Source organism: Sander vitreus, chromosome 15, assembly GCF_031162955.1.
Source record: "Sander vitreus isolate 19-12246 chromosome 15, sanVit1, whole genome shotgun sequence".
Lineage (NCBI taxonomy): Eukaryota > Metazoa > Chordata > Actinopteri > Perciformes > Percidae > Sander > Sander vitreus.
The window spans coordinates 15,265,831-15,285,317 of NC_135869.1; the positions used below are offsets into that span (position 1 = coordinate 15,265,831).

Below are 19,487 nucleotides of genomic sequence, written 5' to 3' on the forward strand. Positions count from 1 at the left end.
CTGAGTTCTGAGTGAATATGCTTTACCACATATTACGCTTCCAGCATGATGCCTTCACTATAACTGGGCGTGATCAACTGGGCACCATAAATGAGAGGCTTTACATCATTTTCCCTGGCAAGCTGCATTACAAGCTCTGTCAACTGGCAAATCGAAGGAAAAGTTGGCATGGGTGTGAAGAGAAGCAGAGGCAGTAGAAAAGGAAAGTTAAGACTTACGGGATCAGGAATATGTATCTGATAATATGCCAATGGCGCCTGGCTTGTAAAAAAAATAATAATAATTAACACAGTCCAACAGATTAACCAAAATCTATTTGTATAAAAGCACAACTGAAACATTTAAATAGGACTTAAAGGTCCTATTATGTAATATATTTACTGTAATAAATCTATAAATGACCCCAATGTGTTATCAGATATTAAGGAAACATGCTTAGTTGAAATACTATCTAACTTTTGAAATTTCCGTTCCGTGACGGAATTTCTGTTTTTGTTTTGGCCTGTGTGTTGTTATCAACTGCCCAGTTTCACAGCCAGGCCGGGTTGCCAGATATACCTGTAAAAATGTAAACCCAGCACCCTACAGCTGAAATGTTAGTAAAGCCATGAAAGCAGCAAACAAACGAACGAATGGGATCAACGGAGATAGATTCTACCCGACATTAAAAAAACTGCATGTTTCTATCAGTTGCGTGACCAGAGACGTAACAAACTATAAAATATTGGAGATGTATTTTAAAGATGGAGACAGCTTAGAGCCCAAAAGGACACAGAGTTGGCTAATTTCCTCCTGAACAGGTAAGCATTAGCTTCAGGGTAATTTATCACAGCTACAAGGGACGGGCATTTTATGTCATTTCAACATTTGTGTAGCTACTCACATTGAATTATATAGCTTGAGTACCCAAGTTGGTTACTCGCAAAAACAATTGAGACACAGCCAGTAAAGTGATCCCGACTGGTCCTGGCTAACGCCGCCATGCTAACCCTGCTAACTGCTAACGTTACCGGAGGACCAAGCAAGCGGGTTACGGCTGTTTACAACGTGTAGCCTGTTCAGCGGTCGTCGCCGACAACGGTGTGTTATTTGAAGCCAAAAGAAGGGGGCTGTAAATCGGGAAGAGAGGACCTTGACTTTGCAGTGTGTTTAGCGATTGTTGCCCTAATTCTAAGCCAATAAAGTGTGTATTTCAGTCGGGTGGAAAAGGACGGCAAGATAGTGGTATTTTTAGCGGTTCCTACTGTAATTCTAAGCCGAAAAAGTGTGTCTGTCAGTTGGGTACAGAGCTTCGCGTGAGCACGGGCTTTTATGTCAATATAGCCAGCATCTAACGTTAGCTACTCCCCTGTGCTGTGAAGTAATGTCTGGCTATGTGAGACAAGCGTCTAGCAACATTATTGGATGCTCCAGTCTCAGCCTGGCAACCAACGTGAACTTCGAGTCTGGGGAGGATGGGGCGGGGGAGACGACTCGCTCAAGTATTTTGAATTTGTACTGCAGTAACTATTTTAAACACTAGCTGTCAGTATTACATATTGTACCTTTAAGATCTACCATGGGCATACTTTAGTGACACAATGAAAACACTCGTATTTCAACATTTAAATGGTTGAAGTTCAGTCAAAAAAGAGCATTCAAACCGACTAAGATCCACCTTTTTCGAAAAAAGCCAGTAAAAGAAAAGTCACAGAGGATTCCAAAACACACCCTCATTTCTGGGAAAGTTGCTGCAGTGAGTTTGGCACATGGTATGTGATGTTGGTGGGACTGTTGAAACTGTCTAGATATAACTGCATGTGTGCAGCTCCATTCAGGGAACAGTCCACTTGAGTTTAGCAGTCTGGTATACAATGAGGATTCACAGCCTCTAGGTATGACGACTGACTGTGCCAAAGATAGAGGCGGGGGGGGGGGCTATCCTATTTAAAACTGCACCCTCATCGCTGTTGTAAAAGTACTGGGATATTGTGTTCCTTGAGTGGGTTTCTGGTCTGAGAAAAAGTAAACAGAATACAACACAGTGTTGTCATTACAGCATGTGAGCCCTGTGCTGCACTACAGTATCCACTGTGGATTAGCAAGAAAAAACAACAACAATATTTTCTGGATGTATTTTGAATATTATGTTCTGGTCCGTCTAACTCTTCTGTAAAAAATAAAATTTTAGAAAGGTTTTAAACGTTGTAACTAAATGCTTTATCGATTAAATCATTTATTTACAAGGACAAACCAAGAACTTTTGGGTTGGCAGATTTTGTAACTTTTTTCTTTTTAGGTAGCTTTTTAACTCATGCAGGACAACCCATCTCCAATGAACAGTCAAAAAGCAAAGTAATAATATTCATCTGGACAAAACTCAGTGCATTTCTAACAATTACACTGCAATGAGTAGCCCATCAAGTTGTACTACTTTTTTAAGCCTGTGTGAGCTTTGAAACAAAACCATCTATCAAGTGATTTCACCCAGGTAAGACTACACAAATTGCAACATATTTGACATATATAGTCCAGTCTCGAGGCACTAGGTTAAGAAAGATATTTATTGAGTTATCTGTGGACATACCCTCAAAGAGCTCTTCACGCTTAAAGAGGAAGATCAAAGTTCAAGGAGCCATTGCCGCTTGTCTATAAGCGATAGCCTACTGGGAAGAATTCCCACAGCCCTGAAAATGAGCATTGTCCTGAGGTTAACCAGCCTCAGACAACATGTCAGTGAGAACACAAGCTACTGGAACAAAAACCCCAAATTAGACGTTTTCATCTCAGCTACAGCCTAATGGTGGCTTGAACCAAATAACTGTAAAAACAATTCATAATAACCTGTACTTTCAATTTAGTCAGTCAGTCAATTTTCTCCAAACCTGTGCATCAAACGTTTCTAGTAAATTCTGTTTATGCTGGTTCATGTATGGCCGTCTGGCTCATGACAGATGAGGTGATGACTGAGAGAAGGGCAGGGTTGCATGTGGGTAAATGGAGGCCTTGGAGGCTCACAGGTAGCCCTGAAATAGCCCTGTTCCTGCAGTACAGCATTACATCACAACTGACTTCCCCGTCATAGCTGCCGCTGCATCATGCCACCATCAAGATGTCATGGGAAGAATGGGATTCAATGGCTGTGAGTGACACAACAGAGCCATCAACAGGGGAAGCTTGCAGTCAAACAAGCAGCCATAAGATGATAATCTGTATGAGCAACAAACACACTACACATCGTGTATAATTAAAACCAATGCACCACAAAAATACATGTTTTTGTCCCTCTGATAATAAGGCAGAATGTGCTTACATTCCATAATGCATATGCATTACAGACACAGGAGACACAACACGGTTTCTGTTTTTCCACAAATGCCATATTATTTGACATGCAAGACAAATCACTGTTCCTGTGGCTGAAAACTTAGTCAAAACCATAACCACATCAAAGTAAAAAAGGTACGAGCTGAGCGAGTACCAGCGAGAATTAGATCAAACACTGCCTGTGGGATCTCTCGCCATCAATCCCCTGTAAAAACATACCTGACATGCTTTTAATGCTAATGTCTGTTTGAGCTCAGTTGTGGGAACAGTTGTAACCAAAATATTTAGCAGGAAAGCATGCGTATTGTCTCCAAAGTAGCAGAACAAGTTGGTTAACATGTTTGACCTCTCCAGACACTGCTGCCATGCCCCACATTTACATATCAACCGAGGAGACAATCTTCACCGTAGCAGTTTTCACACAAAGCTGCCCATGATGACAGTCTCAGAGAAATATGTAATTCAGCTATATATTACTTAAACTCATTAAGCTTTTATGAACACTTAAACAGTAGGTAGTGAGTAGGTCAATCACAACAATATTAGAATAAGTGGATAAGCACTGTTTAAACCAACAAAAATTAAAGTCAAGACCCTAACGTTTCCAAAGATAAAAAATATCTTGAGCAGATTTTCTGCAAAGGGAGAGTAAAAAAAGGCACACAACTTCTATAATGATTCCTGAAGTATAAGGGTGCAGCAATAAAAAAAACATGGTTTCTTGTGTTTTGATATATTTTATAAAGTAAGAATCATTTAGGCTCACTGAAGAGTTGGAAAACTAGAATAAGCAGATACAGATTATAGCATATTAAATGATATTGTTATACGGTTTGGATTTTTTAAAACACTGCTTAAGGGAACTTTATGTGAAAATCAGCATCCTGTCAGGGTTTAGCAGAATGTGAACATGTGAAATGCTTATATGAAAAGCACGCAGAATCATGAGATTATTCCTAAAGGATAGAGATCCATAAAGTGGACTATAGTGGATAGTGGAAGTGCCCGTTAAATAATACAGAAAGAGACAGACTTAATACAGTATGTTATACCATCATATTATTTGTTATTATTCGTTTAACATATGGTCAGAGCAACTTTACCTGGTCAGTAATAAATGTAAACTTCAGGTCGCATCCGAAAACAGGATTCTCAAGTGAACAAACTTTTGACTCATGATACAGATGTGTTTGTTGGAGAAAGAGCCTAAGGTTATTTAGAGAAGCATGTGCTCTGCACACATGGGACTGTTCAACTGTAATGCTCATTTCGCCTGAACTCAGAGCGAACTGTGTCCAGAGACTGAAGAAAATGACAAAAATCACAAAGAGTACACCCATGTTCGGGAATAGGCAGATTTCAGAGGGCTTCTTCCAGGAAATCTATCGCTGCTAGTTGTGCGTCATCTCATCAGAAGAGCATCAAATCTACAAAGAAAGACCATTCTTGGCTAAATGACGGTGTCCTGCTTGAAGGTGGAGCATTCCCTCAGAAATCAACCACTTTCTGACCTCTGGATTTAAAGGAAAATTCTCCTGCATGTTAACCTATATGAGAGAGTGTTAGAACGTGGTTAGATTAACCAGAATGACTCATATTGGACGACCACCCTGCCTAAAGACACAGATGTCTAAAAAAATAAATATTTCAGTATGGTTTTTTGATTAATGGACAGCTTACAAACAAGGTTATGCACAATTTCAATACTTTTGGTCCATAATAAATAAATCCATGTCCTTAAATCTGAATTGCAAAAAATGTGTATAACAACAGCACTCAAACATTTATAATGGGTAGACTGACCTACCCACCATACACTCAGAAGTCTGCTGTTGTTCAACCAATAGCAGGCACAACATGAAAACTGAGATGTAAAGGAGTGTATACCCTATAACATATAATGTATATGTACATATATGTATAACATATTACAAAAAATAAATAATAAAACTACATTCTTACACTCTCTCATAGGTGAACATGTAGGAAAAGATTAGTTCAAATCGAAAAGGGTGAGGTCAAAAAGAGATACATTTCTGATGGAAATGCCCCAGATGCATCATCTTGAAGTGATTAGGCCACTTGTGAAAAACTATGGTGCTATTGCATAATGATGCATGCTTTGAGATGTATAGAAAAAAAATATCTATTAAAGAATGGCAATGAATGAAGGTTGATAAAATCATGCTCTGTAGCTCTTTTGAAGGCAACACTATGAAGGAGTTGTACAGGATTGTGCACTTGGCCAGACTGACAGACAGACAGATACCGCGCCATGAGTCATGCAGGCATGACTACAGTTTGGCCCCCTCAACAGCCCCCTGGAAAACTCACATACCAGCTAGTCAACACAGGCCAGTCTGGATGGTCCACCTGCCTCAGCAGAGCTACTCCCAGCTCCCTCCAAGTATCACGTACCCACATGCACCCACATAAACATCCAAACACACACACATATTGGGAATACTCTCTCTGGGGTCCAGTTGGATCAGATACAGAGGATGAGCATGACTGCCACTATCACACATCAGAGCCCTGCTTTATTGGTGTGATTACATCATCCGAGCCATGATCCCCCTCCCTCCTTGCGATAAGGTTTCAGGAACACTGGGCACACAAACCAGGCCATGTGCTCCTATGTCCTGTCTGCCAAAATAACTCAGCAGTTTCTAATACAGTACGTCTATGGTTTCACTTCAGTCTGCCCAGGTATTGTAGGACATTGGAGCGCGTAACCTTTCCGATGTCAACAAGTTTGCAGTTTGTTAATATGTGAACTGCCTTCCTGGAGCTTTCAACCTCTGATGAGTCAAATCTAGACATTTAGTTGGCCCCTCCATGTATGTGATTTTGTGGAATTTGTGCCCTTCTGTGACTGCCATGAGTCACTTTGAGTCAACGTGTGTTAGTGCCTCACGAAAGCCACAATTCAGAAGAAAACAGGAAGAAGTAATACTTTCAGGTTCAAAGGGTTCGAAGGAGATGATATGAGAAGCGCATGCTGTCTGCTGCTCTTTTCATCATAAATTATGTAACATTTGTGTGTAGTCATTAATAGCAAAGCAAATGTGTGGTGCTGCTATTTGTTGATTTAAAGAAACATGCATAAACATTCATGATTGCCTTTGATGAAAATGATGTTGATGGTGCTGATAATAACCAGGAGAAGGTGGAAGAGGAGGAAGAGGAGGAGGACTGGGAGAAGGATGAGTGAGGTCATCATGGTGTGACTTTATGCATGATGTGTTACATGATTAGTCAACAACATAGTAATTTAGGTAGCCTACATTCCTGTGTACAAAATTACAATTAGGCCGAGCCATCTTCCATCAGCCTCCAGTCACAAGAGATCATGTTGCCTAAACTCTAATGAAAGTAATCTCTCCTGAATTTGGCAAAGTTTAAGTAAAAAATAAAAGTAATTTAGCTTCTTAGCCTGTGGCTCATTTTGGATATGAGGGTAATTTCACACATTATCATCTCTTAAATGTTTTTAAAAAGGTGATTGGGCCTAAAGGTAGCCCCAATTATACTACATGAGCACTATAAATAGCCTACTACTTTCACTATGAAAACTCCACTACAAGCACTGCACCCTGTAACCTAAATTATGCTCTGCTTACTATGTCCAGCATATATGTGAAGGATTCCCATGTCGACCAATTGACCAATAATTCTATCTATTAGTAGCCTATAAGCTCGTTTATCCTCCTCGATCACGACGCGTGAGCGCTTCCTACGCCTGCTGCCTTCCGTATGGGCGACCACAGGAGACAGTCATCAAATAATGACACAACTTACCCTTACAACAACCAGCTCAGATGATCTCCAGCAGTGGAAAAAAAAAAATCCGGTTTCACGAATTTTTTCCTGTCAGGCAGCAGATGAGTGATTTGTCACATCATCCTGATAGAGGCGCAGGAATAAACGCGCTTCTTTTTCCACCCTGCAGATGTCTTTAAACCAAGCCCGGTGCCGTGGAATTAAATGTAGTCACTCTTGATCACACCAGCAGCAGAGGCAGCCCAGGTCGATGTGGCCGAAATGTGCTGCCCTCCGGTTCTCTGCTTCCCACCTACGGAAAGGGCATTCCCACACTGCTCCATGAATCGACCCTGGGTAAGTTTTCTTCTGCCGGTTGTAGCCTAATTCAGTTTGGCGGAGAGTCAGCCCCGCCCTGGACTGGAGACGGTCTGAGGAGAAGGCAAGCCCGTCAAGATCACTAACCAATCGGTGTGTACACAGGGAGGCGCTGCTTCTCCCGGTGAACTCCGGTGACTAAGCGATATCCTCAGCCAGAGTTCTGGGGACTGAAACCGGGGTTTAAATCTCTCCATTTACAGTGATTCCCTCCAAAAATGTAAAATCCTCAGTTGGGCCCTTCAAATAGGCTACATGTGTAATGACTATAGTATTGAAATTGTAGCCTTATTAATTCAACAATATTTATCATTATTATTATTATTGTTAATAATCATTTCATAATAATTTCGGGATCAGCAGTGGGAGGAATTGGAAAGGATCATTTTAATTTGTTTATTTTTTATTTTTTATTTCAGGACAATGCACATTTGATGAACATGTACAGCAGTACACGAAACTTTCTGACCTCTGGAAACAGGAAGAAAGAAAAGAAAAACAGGACAATTCATTAGTAAGTGTTAAAACAGAGACACAATTCATTAGTATGCTCTACTGGGCTAATACGGTACAGCATACAGTTAGAAGTGATTGTACGTTTGGTTAGCTCTAAGCCAGCTCTAAGACAAAAGATATACAGTAGTAACATTTGCTATATAAAACAGGGAGAAACAGGATGAAAGAAAAATAAAAAACAGGACAATTCATTAGTAAGTGTTAAAACGGAGACACAATTCATTAGTAACTTGTCGTGGATTACTTTTAAAAACTGACATAGCCTAAACCTTTGTGACTGAAAATAATGTAAAAAGCATTGTGTCAATAAAATCATGACCAAAGAGGCTACTTAAACCTTGTGCTTGACCAATAAGATTGGAGCCCTGTAAAAACACACTGGGTAAGTCAAATTACTTGTTATAAGCAGCTTTTATTTTGTCTTCCCTATCCTCAGCCTGGGTCACCACTGCACCTGTTATCTACACAGACCTATTTGATTAATATGGGCCTAATGCATGTTTTATGGCGTTTATGAATGAGCAAACAGCATGTTGTAACAACAACATATAGGAAGATTTCAAAATAAAAGTCTCAGTGACATGCCATGATGATGCACCATTACAAAAAGGTGATCTTTTTTATTTTGCGATTTTAAAAGCAGAATTAGTTTTATTATATTGGAATTGCTTTTCTTATTATTTTCTAAATGTTTGCTCTTATTTTAATTATTAGTAGACTATTTATTAAACACTATAGCACAGCCTTTAGAGTATGCCACTCTGCATTCACTACACATATAACATAAGCAATAAAGTGTGCAACAAAACCTGGAGATTGGACTTTTTCAGTCACCAGTAGGAACTGTAGGTACTGTCAGAGCCTAGACAATACAAAACAATAAGGCACTCCATTTGGTACAAAGGTAAATACGTAGGCAAGTGTTTCCACTCAGAACTTTGTCCAATAAATGTCTGACCTGCACAACCTTATTAATTGAATAGAATAGAATAAAATTGTGACTGACTTCATGATTTTTTTCATAGATGAGTACATACTGTACAGAAAAATAAACTTCCCTCGATTCATTTGAGGTTAGGCGCATCACATTCAGCACACTTGAAGGGGTCATCAGATATTTGAGATGTGACAATCCTCCCCCACTTTGCATACTCATCAAATATGTTTATTCTGGGCTTACTTCTTAAATTTAGGGATTTATTTTGTCATACAACCCCAAGTGATGGATTTTCTAATATAACTGTTGAGCATCATGTAATCTGTAACCACTTAAAATCATATTTCAGCAAGCCTATACAACTACAACTGTGTCTACAACTGAAATGATGAATATAAATAAATAGACGTTGATAAATACATTGTCAAAACAACATGTCAAAGGACTATTACAAATGTATTATGTAAACCTTCATGTTTTTTTCCAAATTGTTGGTCCTTTCCTAGACAAATCATGCAATGTTGCCACATGACATGATGATGATCATAGCGCCACATGATATCACTGAACCCTGTGCTCACATTACATTTTAGTTGAATTATACAGTTGTGCTTTATTTCTGAGCCAATGAAGAAACTGATTGACTATTAACTATTATATAAATCCCACACATTTTCTTCAAATCATGAGCATATAACACCAGGGTCATATGAGCCTGGAGTTTGGGTCTGCTGATGTTATTATGGCTGACTGAGGCCTATTAAACTAAGCCTGAACACTTGTTTGCTGCTGCTACTGGTTTGTCTTGTTTAGTTTGTCAAGACTTATAGTATACAACAACATCAAAATAACTCAAAAGCAATGGTAAAGAATGTGATTGTCAATGTCAGGATATGTTCACATAGATAGATAGATAGATAAATTGATAGATTGATAGATAGATAGACAAATGAATCTACCACAAATGCACACAAAAATGAGATTCACATGTGTGGTATGCCATTATTTTCCCATCATTGTTGCTGGGATTCCTCCCATACTTGGCTTGTAGGATTCTGCAGTCATGTCTTAATCATTAATTCACACCCAGACCTCATGGGCATTCCCAAGTGTGAGACCATCAGAGTCAAAGGCATTTTCATAGCAATTATTTCTGTGACTGCATATTTATACATTTTGAATGTATTGAAAAAAACTCACCTGTATTACAGGCAATGGAGTCGCTTCCGTTTCTGGGTTTTTGATCTTATTTAAATCTGTTAAAAGAAATAACAAGAGTGCACACACTTAAAGAGTAAAAGAGAACTGGAGCCATTGGAGAGGAAATGGAGCCACTCTGCATCAAGTAATATAGGCTGCTGCTCAATCTAATGAAACGACCATTACAGTGCATTTCATCATGATTTCAGTAAAAACTCAGATCCACCTGGGAATATTCTCTAGGAGAATCATGGATGTTAGGAAGCAGAAGGTTTCTGAGGTGCTGACAAGGGGCACCAAGTATGCAGTTTTCCTCAGATGAGATCTCGGGGCACAAGTGGCTCAGGTTCCTGGAAAAGTCTCCTTGGTTACTTTGATGTTCTTCTTGATTAAGACACTCACCACTGAACTTTGTGCTATTCAAATATAGGAAGACATAATATGATGCCATTTTTATGCTGACAGGGCAGGTGATTTGTTTGTGTTACTACAACAAGGGGTCATACGAGTGTTTGAGTTTTATATTCAATAATATTCTTTACAGATCTACTTAAAATAGCAGATCGATACAGTTTTTCCAATATAATAAGTGTCTAAAGTGTGGTTGTGAAATTTTGTAACACCTCCTCCGCAGCAGTGAGTAATATCTGTAGCAAGAAACATCCAAAACCTTATTTTTTATCAAGACTGTTCAAATGTGAGGGTAAACCAAAATATACAGCAGGCACACATCCGACAGGTCTCACAACTGGTCTTGTTTGTAGTTCACAGTATCAAAGGCTAGAGCTTCCTCTCAGCTCAAGTCTCCTCTCCGTCTTGCACCCACAGGTCTCGTCCCTGCCAGCATGACATAGGCCCACTGAAAAACTAGGCACATATCCACCTCAGGAGTTTATTGGACTTCATCAACTCTTTTATATGTATTCAGCTATATAAGGACCCTTCAGTGGCCTACTGGTTGTCTCTGATTGATATACCATGAAGTTGTTCCCCTGGGATTGAGGAGGGTTGACGCTGGGGCAAAGGCAGCAATTAGGAAGCAACACAGGACCTGTAGGAGCACTCAATGCTCCCTGAAGCCCCATCAATCAGACACAGATAAAAGGGTTGAGTGCAAGGGTAATGTTTAAGCAAAGAGACATCGTCAGACAGTCCATAAATTGCTTCCTCTTTCTTCAACCAAGCAGAGAAGTGGGAGGGAGAACATTTCTGGGTTAACACCAGAGAGATTTTTGCTTGTACATGGTGACATAGTTTACCAAACCAAAGAAATATTCAAAAGAAGCCAAATGCAAGCATGGGACTTATTTATGATGCTTTTAGGGGTCCATTGATAGTATATAATATTGGTAACTTAGGATTTTGTTTGCAACTAGCTATGATCACACAATCAATAGTTGGGTAGAGCTGAAGTCACTGAGTTAAAATGCAGTGCATGCTGGTTTACATTCAATGACAGACCACATACTGTGCATTACTGGCAAAAGGCAACCAACTGTACTGCTGCTAAATACCATAGCAGAAGTAGGCTGTTGAAGAAATCAAAGAGGGCAGATTTTGTATTTTATGCTGCGTGGTCATGTTGAGCAAATTTACTCCCTTGTTTTTGTGATAAGACCAGTGAGCTCCTGCAGACAGCCCTCCCCCCTACCTAAGTCAACGGTTGTTCCCTCAGAGAGCCACAGGTGTGAGCTCAGACAAGGAAGCTGTTATCAGAGTAGACTGAAAGGTCAGGGGGCTGGATATTTTAGTGCAGGCTCAATCAATAAACTAAACAAATGGAAGGCTGAGTTTTTGTCATTTAATAATCTACTAAAACAGCTCTCAAACTGTTAGTGACCATTTTTGTGTGCTTTTTATGCTCTAAAACTACTTTATGGTTTAAAATAACTACTATGGTTTTATTGACTATTTATTAGGTTTAAAAAGTAGATTCTACACAATTGTTTCTGTTTCTCAAGTGTGTCTCTGCTGAATAGGTGGAAACTAAACTCTCTAAACCCAAATCTCAAGTCACCTGATACAGTTTTATCACATCTAGACTATTGACCAGTGATATGGCCAGGTGCTGCAAAGAAGGATCTATTAAAACTGCAGCTGGCTCAGAACAGAGCAGCTCGTCTTGCCCTTCGATGTACACTTAGGTCTGAAGTAAACAACATGCATGGCAATCTCTCCTGGCTATCAGCATCACTCCTGGTTTTTGTTTAAAACATTAATGTATTGAAAAATCCTAATTGTTTATATAGTCAACTCACATTCAGCTCTAACACACATACATACTCCACCAGACATGCCAACAGAGGTCTTTACATAGTTCCTAAATCCAAAACACAATCAAAGCAATGTACAGTATTGGAATGGTTGTATGGAACTCACTTCCAGCTGAGATTGCTAAAGCACACAATAAAGCAAGCTTTAAAAATCATAAAAACATCTAATGGCCTTACACCTGTAACCATATTTTTTAACTCAATGTTGTACTTTTTATGTATAGGAATATTTACATGTATACTAAGATTTCACTTTTGTATATTCAGTGCTTATAAATTTAGTGTAATATGTGTGTGTATATTCAATTGAATTTTATTTATAGTATCAAATCATAACAAGAGTTATCTCAAGACACTTTACAGATAGAGTAGGTCTAGACCACACTCTATAATTTACAAAGACCCAACAATTCTAGTAATTCCCCCAAGAGCAAGCATTTAGTGCAACAGTGGCGAGGAAAAACTCCCTTTTAGGGAGAAACCTCAGACAAACCCAGGCTCTTGGTAGGCAGTGTCTGACGGTGCCAGTTGGGGGTGTGATGAGCAGTGGCAATAATAGTCATAATAAAGATAATGGAACTATGACTAGAAATAGTAGTTGTAGTAGTTCATGGCGTAGCAGGGCACTGCAGGGCGTTACAGGGTGTAGCAGGGCACTGCAGGGCGTTACAGGGTGTAGCAGGGCACTGCAGGGTGTAGCAGGGTGTAGCAGGGCATAGAAGGGTGCAGAGCAGGACCACGGCGACAGCTGCAACCACGATTTAGGTGCCACCCTAATCCAAGGAAAACTGCTGGGCGAAAAAACATAAGGACTCGGGGGAATAAGCTCCCCAGAGCTAAATTAGTAACAGGCATTTCTGGGACATGGGTGCACACAGATGAAAAGAGAGAAGAGAGAGGAGCTCAGTGTGTCAAAGGAAGTACTCCGGAAGTCTAAAACTATAACAGCATAATTAAGAGCTGGTGCAAGGCAAACCTGAGCCAGTTCTATAAGGGTTGGTAGATGAATCTGACGACTATGAAGAGAAGCAGAGAAAAGAAGAAGAGGAATATGTATTGTTATATGTTTGCAAGAAAGAATATTGTTAGTTATACTTTTCTTATTTTTATTTCATGTGGTTGTTTTGTCTGAAAATGCTTTATCTGTTGCCATGTTTTGTTTGTGTGGACCCCAGGAAGAGTAGCTCCTGTTCTACATCAGCTAATGGGCATCCTAATAAAATAAAAAAATAAAATCACCAATTTTCTATATTGCAGAACAAAACTTTACTTGTGGTCTAGACAAATACAAGGAAAGCACATACATACAGTAGACACATGCATGGATGGTATTCCCTAACCTGTTTAAATGTGGTTCTGTTAAAACCTGTGGGCATGAGATCCCAGATGTGGAAAAAGACATGTTTCTCCATAAGCATGATGTCTCTGTTGTGCAGATGTGTGAATGGAGTCCCCCATGGAATACCCCTCCTGTTTCCCCCTCCCAGTGAGAACCCAGCCACCTGTGCAGCACACACCACACCTCTGCAGCAAACAAGAAAAGAGACTCATGAATCATGAATTAATAATGAATCCCACAAACACTGAGGATACAGATGACTACCAGGCTCTGCTACTCATTGGCTTGGCGAGGAAGAAGGCTCCTTTATGTATGAGAATATTACTTGTCACAAAAATGATTGCAATTAAAGTTACTACTGGAAATGTTTCTTGGAAGCTATTTCAGAGGCTGATATGGAGTCTTGGTATTTGAAGTATATCCTACCGAAAACTGATCTTTGTGTTTATGCTTTGGTATTTTTAAACACGCATCATTCAATCAATCTACTGTTTTTCCAGACATGTGGTCCAGAAAATGATAAAAGAGAGAGAAGATAAAAGAAGAAAAAGACAAAAGATAGAAAATTAAGAATGCAGCAATTCATAGTGAAAAGACCTCTGAAAGTGTTGCTGAAAGACCATTTAGACTATCATAAGAGTCTTTACTGCTGCACCTTGTAATGGAATGAGGATGGCTAACACTAAAATCTGTTATAAATATGATATGTGGTGTAAGCAATACAAATTTAAACACAGTATGGAGGTTATCTCAGCCGCTCAAAAGCTATGACACATCGCCATTAATAGTTTACAGTGTTTATTTACACCCAAGAACATCCGAGATGTCCTTTTTTTAATTACGACTGTCATATAAAAGAAATGCAACAGCAAAGTCTCACATAGTTATGATTGCAGTACCTTCTGCTGAAACACTACCACTGTACTACTATACTTGTAGACATGCTGTATGTCACAGTTTATCCGTTTGAGGACATTAATGCCATACTGTTGCAGGTAAAGGGTTTGTCATTCTTGTAAAATGTGTTACCACAGAAGAAATCTGTAAAAAGTAAAGCTTTAAAGACAATACATAAAATGTTGGCATTGTGCCAATTTACTTAGGGAAAGCATTTTGACTTTTTCACTGATGGTACTGGCATTCAGACTTAAGATATCATAAACATGGCAGGACAAAATAGTGACATTATTTTGGTCAATCCATTTCAGTCATGTGTTTGATGTAATGTTTTCATACAGCCAGATATAAACCAACGATAGCAATGCCAGTCTGTCTCGGTTTTCAAACTATATACAGTACATGAATATATATTTACAGAATCTTGAGTAAAGCTGAGAAAACTGAGAAGAAATTGAAACATATCACTGTGTAAATTTTAATGTACATAAACCTTATCAAAACACTGCATGACAAGAGGATATTATACCCAGAAGATCAACTCTTATTGTTCAGAGGATTCTCTGACTCATGGTGTAGTAAGATATTTTCAGTCTGCCTGCATTCTGTTCGTCCATCTGCACACACAGATGAGTCTCTGGCGTCCCTGCTCAGCGTCACTATCACTGCGGTGACTGCAGGAATTGAAAGTGATCCAGAATGCAATGCTACAACTAAGTTGTGGCTTCCAAGATTTTCAATGGCAGAAACAATGAAAGCTGCCCAGCCCAGACCTCAGCATCATTGCTGACAGGCAATGGAAACAGTCAAAGCAAACAATGGCCTTCACTGGTCCACCAGTCATGACAAAGTCAACAACCCATGCTAGGACTGTTCTACTATACATGCTCAGCAGGTTTTTTTTTGTTTGGATCATATCCTGGCTCAATAATTTATGCCATTATTTTATCCATAATTACTGCACAACTGCCCTAATCCTACAGTAGCATTATGCTACCTACTCTTATGATTTAAGAATTTTACTTTTGCAAACTTTTACCATTTTGACAAAAAAAAAAGCAAGCAATAAGAGATACTATATAATAGGTGTAATGACATCAAATGCCATGACATGCAAATATTTGAACTGAGAATTTTTATGGCACTTTCTTATGTTGCTGCAGTATATCAACTTACCCTCATGTGCCCTTCACCTATTTCTGCAATGCAACACGCACGCACGCACGCACGCACGAGCACACACACACACACACACACACACACACACACACACACACACACACACGGCTGTCACTTCAGCAGCATGCTGCACTTTCTGGCACCTCTCCGAAGATCTGACTGACCAAAGGAGAGAGGCCTCTATGGGGGGAGAACTATTTTTTGTAATATTGCTATCTGTGTTTCTGTGTTTTCCTCTCTTAAATGAATGAATAAAAGACTGAGGAAAATTCCTTATCTATCTATAAATTGCAGGAACATCTGTCTGCCTGTCTGTCTGTCTGTCTGTCTGCCTGTCTGTCTGTCTGTCTGTGTGTTATGCGCATATCTCTCGAATCGTTAGTACGATGGATTTCAAACTTAACAGGTGTCTTGCCACGGGCACGAGTAAGTGCAGTGCCAAGTTGACGTTGTTTGAATTAGAAATGCAAAAGATATTGTTAAATATATATCAGTAAAAGAAACACACATTGGCTTTTGCCACTCTATCCGCTGGCCACTCCCCCTCTCACAATGCACACTGACCAGAGAGAGAGAGAGGGTCGAACAAAGCAGCGGAGCTTTGGCAGCTAAAATGTGAAATACACCTCAGACCCCCAAAAATGTGCAAAGTCACACTACTTTGTACTGTATTGACTTTGAATAAACAAACGACAATTTACAGCACATCAAACTTGTACTTTCATGATAAAGTTGTAGTCTGTAGCATGACACACTGTTGTTTTCCAGAAAGCCACATGGACCCACAGTGCCTGGAGCCAAACTGGCGCCATCCACTTCCTGGGCACAGGCAGGCATGATGAGCACACCAGCTCTATTTATGACCTCTAGAGCGGAGTGTTTTCAAATGAGGCTGAAAAGATAAGACAGCAGCAGGAAAAGGCCACTGTTAGAGGGGTTATCCATGGGTTTAACTATCAGCAAATGTGGCTGTTATTTGTAGCAGGAAGAACACGTTGGGCTGCAAAGTCACGTTTGATAATTTTGTGGAAAAAACACAAGTTGGACATTACTTCCTCCTTACAGTGGATAGACACAATTAACAGGAACCACTAAATCTCAACATAATCAATGATTTAACGTTACAGTGATTTACATTCAACGTCCGTCAGACCGAAATGGTAGCGCGGTCCCTTTAAGAAATACAAAACGATAGTTTACTTCCTGTATATTAGCACTAGCATTGATCTGCTATAAGCATGGATGAATTATGACTAAAATAAATAATTAAGTAAATGGTTTAAAGAATATGTAAAAGTGTTGCTGACATTACAAAAGAGACGTGAGGGTGTCATACATTTTTTGTTAATTTTTTTAAGTGTTTCGCGGCAACATGATGGTAAGGAGAAAAAGAAAGATGCTAGCATTGACAACGTTAGCAGCAGCACCCGAACAAGCAGTAAACAAACATGAAAACCGGACGGATTTGACACTGAAGGTTTCACCTGCCAAGCTGAAGAAGAAGTGTGAAAATGCTCAAAGTGCTGAGACGGAGCAAAGCCATTATTTCACCAAGAATGATCTGCAGCACAAACTGGCAGAGGGTTTTTTCAACCAATCCTGCATCAGTTTGGCTAAAGCATTCCTCGGCAAGGTAATCTGCTATCTCACCAATAGTTTTACATCCAGTTAATTTGTAAGGATGATTTCTGAAAGCCATATAACGTTAATGCTCTGTAGACATCTTTTGTCCAGTCTGTCAACACTTAAATCTATCAAAGCTACAAGGACCTGAGACAACAAGGCAGTCTTATATCTGAAAATGGTTACTTTGTATTTCATGCAGGAGCTTCATTAAGTAACCTGTCAGTGCAGTCTTTTCAGTGCTTCATTGTAACGCTGAGACATTGTATTTCATTTGATTATACTTAGCTACAACGTTGCAAAATCCAGAATGCATCCAGACCGTTCCCGTTATGTTCCTGTACATGCTTGATCGATTAATCGTTTGGTATATTAAGTGTGTGCAAATGTACAATTTCCCAGAGCCCATGGTCACATCTTCAAATGTCTGGTTTTGTAGGATCAACAGTCCATAACCAAAAGATATTCCGTTTATTACAAAACCCCAGATTTTTGCCATTTTGGCTTTATCTATAAAATTGTTGCCAACTAATCTACTGTTGATTGACTAATCAATTAATAAATTAATCATAATAAAACATAATCTGTCTTGTTCCTTGTCCCTGCAGGTGTTGGTCCGCAGGTGTGCAGATGGTACTGAGCTGCGAGGGAGAATAGTAGAAACTGAAGCCTACCTTGGAGGGGAGGACAAAGCATCACACTCAGCAGGAGGCAAACGCACTGAGAGGAACACGGCCATGTTCATGAAGCCCGGCACAATCTATGTGTATCCAATCTATGGCATCTACCTCTGTATGAACGTGTCTAGTGAAGGTAAAAGCATTGCCACCAAAGGTGTTCATTATGATAGCCATTTTACCTACTGATGCATGTAAACAAAATAAATCTTTTTTGGTTTAATGTGCCCTCCTACAAGTGTTGATCATTAAAACATTAAATCAATACAGCAGTGTTTTTCATCGTCAGTGGGTAATGGCCTAAAGGAAGGAGACAGAGTGGAGCCTTGCTGACTGATGCATATTGTGTGCTGTATTTCCAGGGGAGGGTGCTGCCGTGCTGCTGCGCTCCCTTGAGCCCCTGCAGGGGCAGCCTGTCATGAGGCAGCTGAGGGCAGCCAGACACAAAGAGGGAGCCCGACAACTTAAGGACAAAGAGCTCTGCAACGGCCCTTCGAAGCTGTGCCAGGCTCTAAATATACCCCGCTGTTTTGACCGTCGAGACCTAGCCTCAGACCCAGAGGTGTGGCTGGAGAAGGACCCCCACACAAATCCAGCAGAACCCCACAATATAGTATCAGCACCACGCATTGGAATCGAGTCCCATGGGGAATGGGCCAAGAAGCCCTGGCGGTTTTATCTTCATGGGCACCCCTGTGTTAGTGTAGTGAACAAAGAGGCAGAAAGACAGTCTCTGTCTGGAAATGTAATGAACAATTTAGGTCCCTCAGATGTGCATTCTGACACAGGACAGCACAATGTCAAAAGGACATAACAGAAATATTCCTGAAAACTACTCTGCCATCTGTTCCCTTTGTGGACTTCACCATTTAGGCACTATAAAAACATAAAAAGAAAGTCAAGGTGGTAGAATAACCTCTACGACTGGTTGAATGTCTGAATGCCAATCTGAATAAATACAAAATGTTTTTCATTTATTTTGTAAGCTGCAATTTATTTGACAGTGTCAAAATAAATTATTGATGGTACTGATGCAAAGTTGTACTGAAAATTAATAGATAATTATATACTATACTAATCAGATAGATTACAACTCAATGAATCAGTGCCTATAAAATAAATTCTGAAATGTATGTACTTTACTCTTTTTTGTTCAGGTCTTCCATCTGTGTTTTTTAATAAACATACTTGGGAAACTCACTTCTCAGTGACTCAGTAATTTCACAGATGTTTGGAACGCTCTGCTTCTCTCAAAGCAAAATCAGCCTGTCTGATGTTTAGAGTCTGCCCTTTCTTGCCGTCTTTCTCTCCCCACCTCTGGGATTCCTGAGGAGAGGTAGCTGGAGGTCTGGAATGATCATTACTCAGTGTGCGCCTCTGTGGTCAGTACAGATGATCTA

The 19,487-nt window shown here is 39.8% G+C and overlaps 2 protein-coding genes and 1 long non-coding RNA gene across 5 annotated transcripts in view; 2 read left to right on the forward strand and 1 right to left on the reverse strand.

Moving 5' to 3' along the window:
• Window positions 1–7,481, reverse strand: part of rhbdf1a (rhomboid 5 homolog 1a (Drosophila)) — a 28,635-nt gene extending 21,154 nt beyond the window's left edge. For all 3 annotated transcript variants that reach the window (XM_078269561.1, XM_078269560.1, XM_078269559.1), the window contains exon 1: window positions 7,108–7,481. The gene's annotated coding sequence lies outside the window, so the exon portion shown is untranslated. The remainder of the gene's footprint in view (window positions 1–7,107) is intronic.
• Window positions 7,336–14,128, forward strand: LOC144530123 (uncharacterized). Its single transcript, XR_013503084.1, has 3 exons — window positions 7,336–7,425; window positions 7,866–7,960; window positions 13,809–14,128. It is a non-coding gene; the product is annotated as an uncharacterized LOC144530123 (long non-coding RNA).
• Window positions 14,129–16,961: 2,833 nt separating this feature from the next.
• mpg (N-methylpurine DNA glycosylase) lies at window positions 16,962–19,287 on the forward strand. The gene is made up of 3 exons (XM_078269112.1): window positions 16,962–17,420; window positions 18,019–18,223; window positions 18,450–19,287. The coding sequence occupies exons 1-3, from the start codon at window positions 17,160–17,162 to the stop codon at window positions 18,899–18,901; spliced, it is 918 nt and encodes a 305-aa protein (XP_078125238.1). The 5' UTR covers window positions 16,962–17,159; the 3' UTR covers window positions 18,902–19,287.
• The last annotated feature ends 200 nt before the right edge of the window (window positions 19,288–19,487 follow it).

Excerpts from the sequence above, each read along its gene's own strand:
- mpg (XM_078269112.1), top strand. The coding sequence starts at position 17,160 with ATGATGGTAAGGAGAAAAAGAAAGATGCTAGCATTGACAACGTTAGCA. Across the intron at positions 17,421-18,018 it reads CTAAAGCATTCCTCGGCAAG|GTGTTGGTCCGCAGGTGTGC; the intron begins GTAATCTGCTAT and ends TTGTCCCTGCAG. Across the intron at positions 18,224-18,449 it reads TATGAACGTGTCTAGTGAAG|GGGAGGGTGCTGCCGTGCTG; the intron begins GTAAAAGCATTG and ends CTGTATTTCCAG.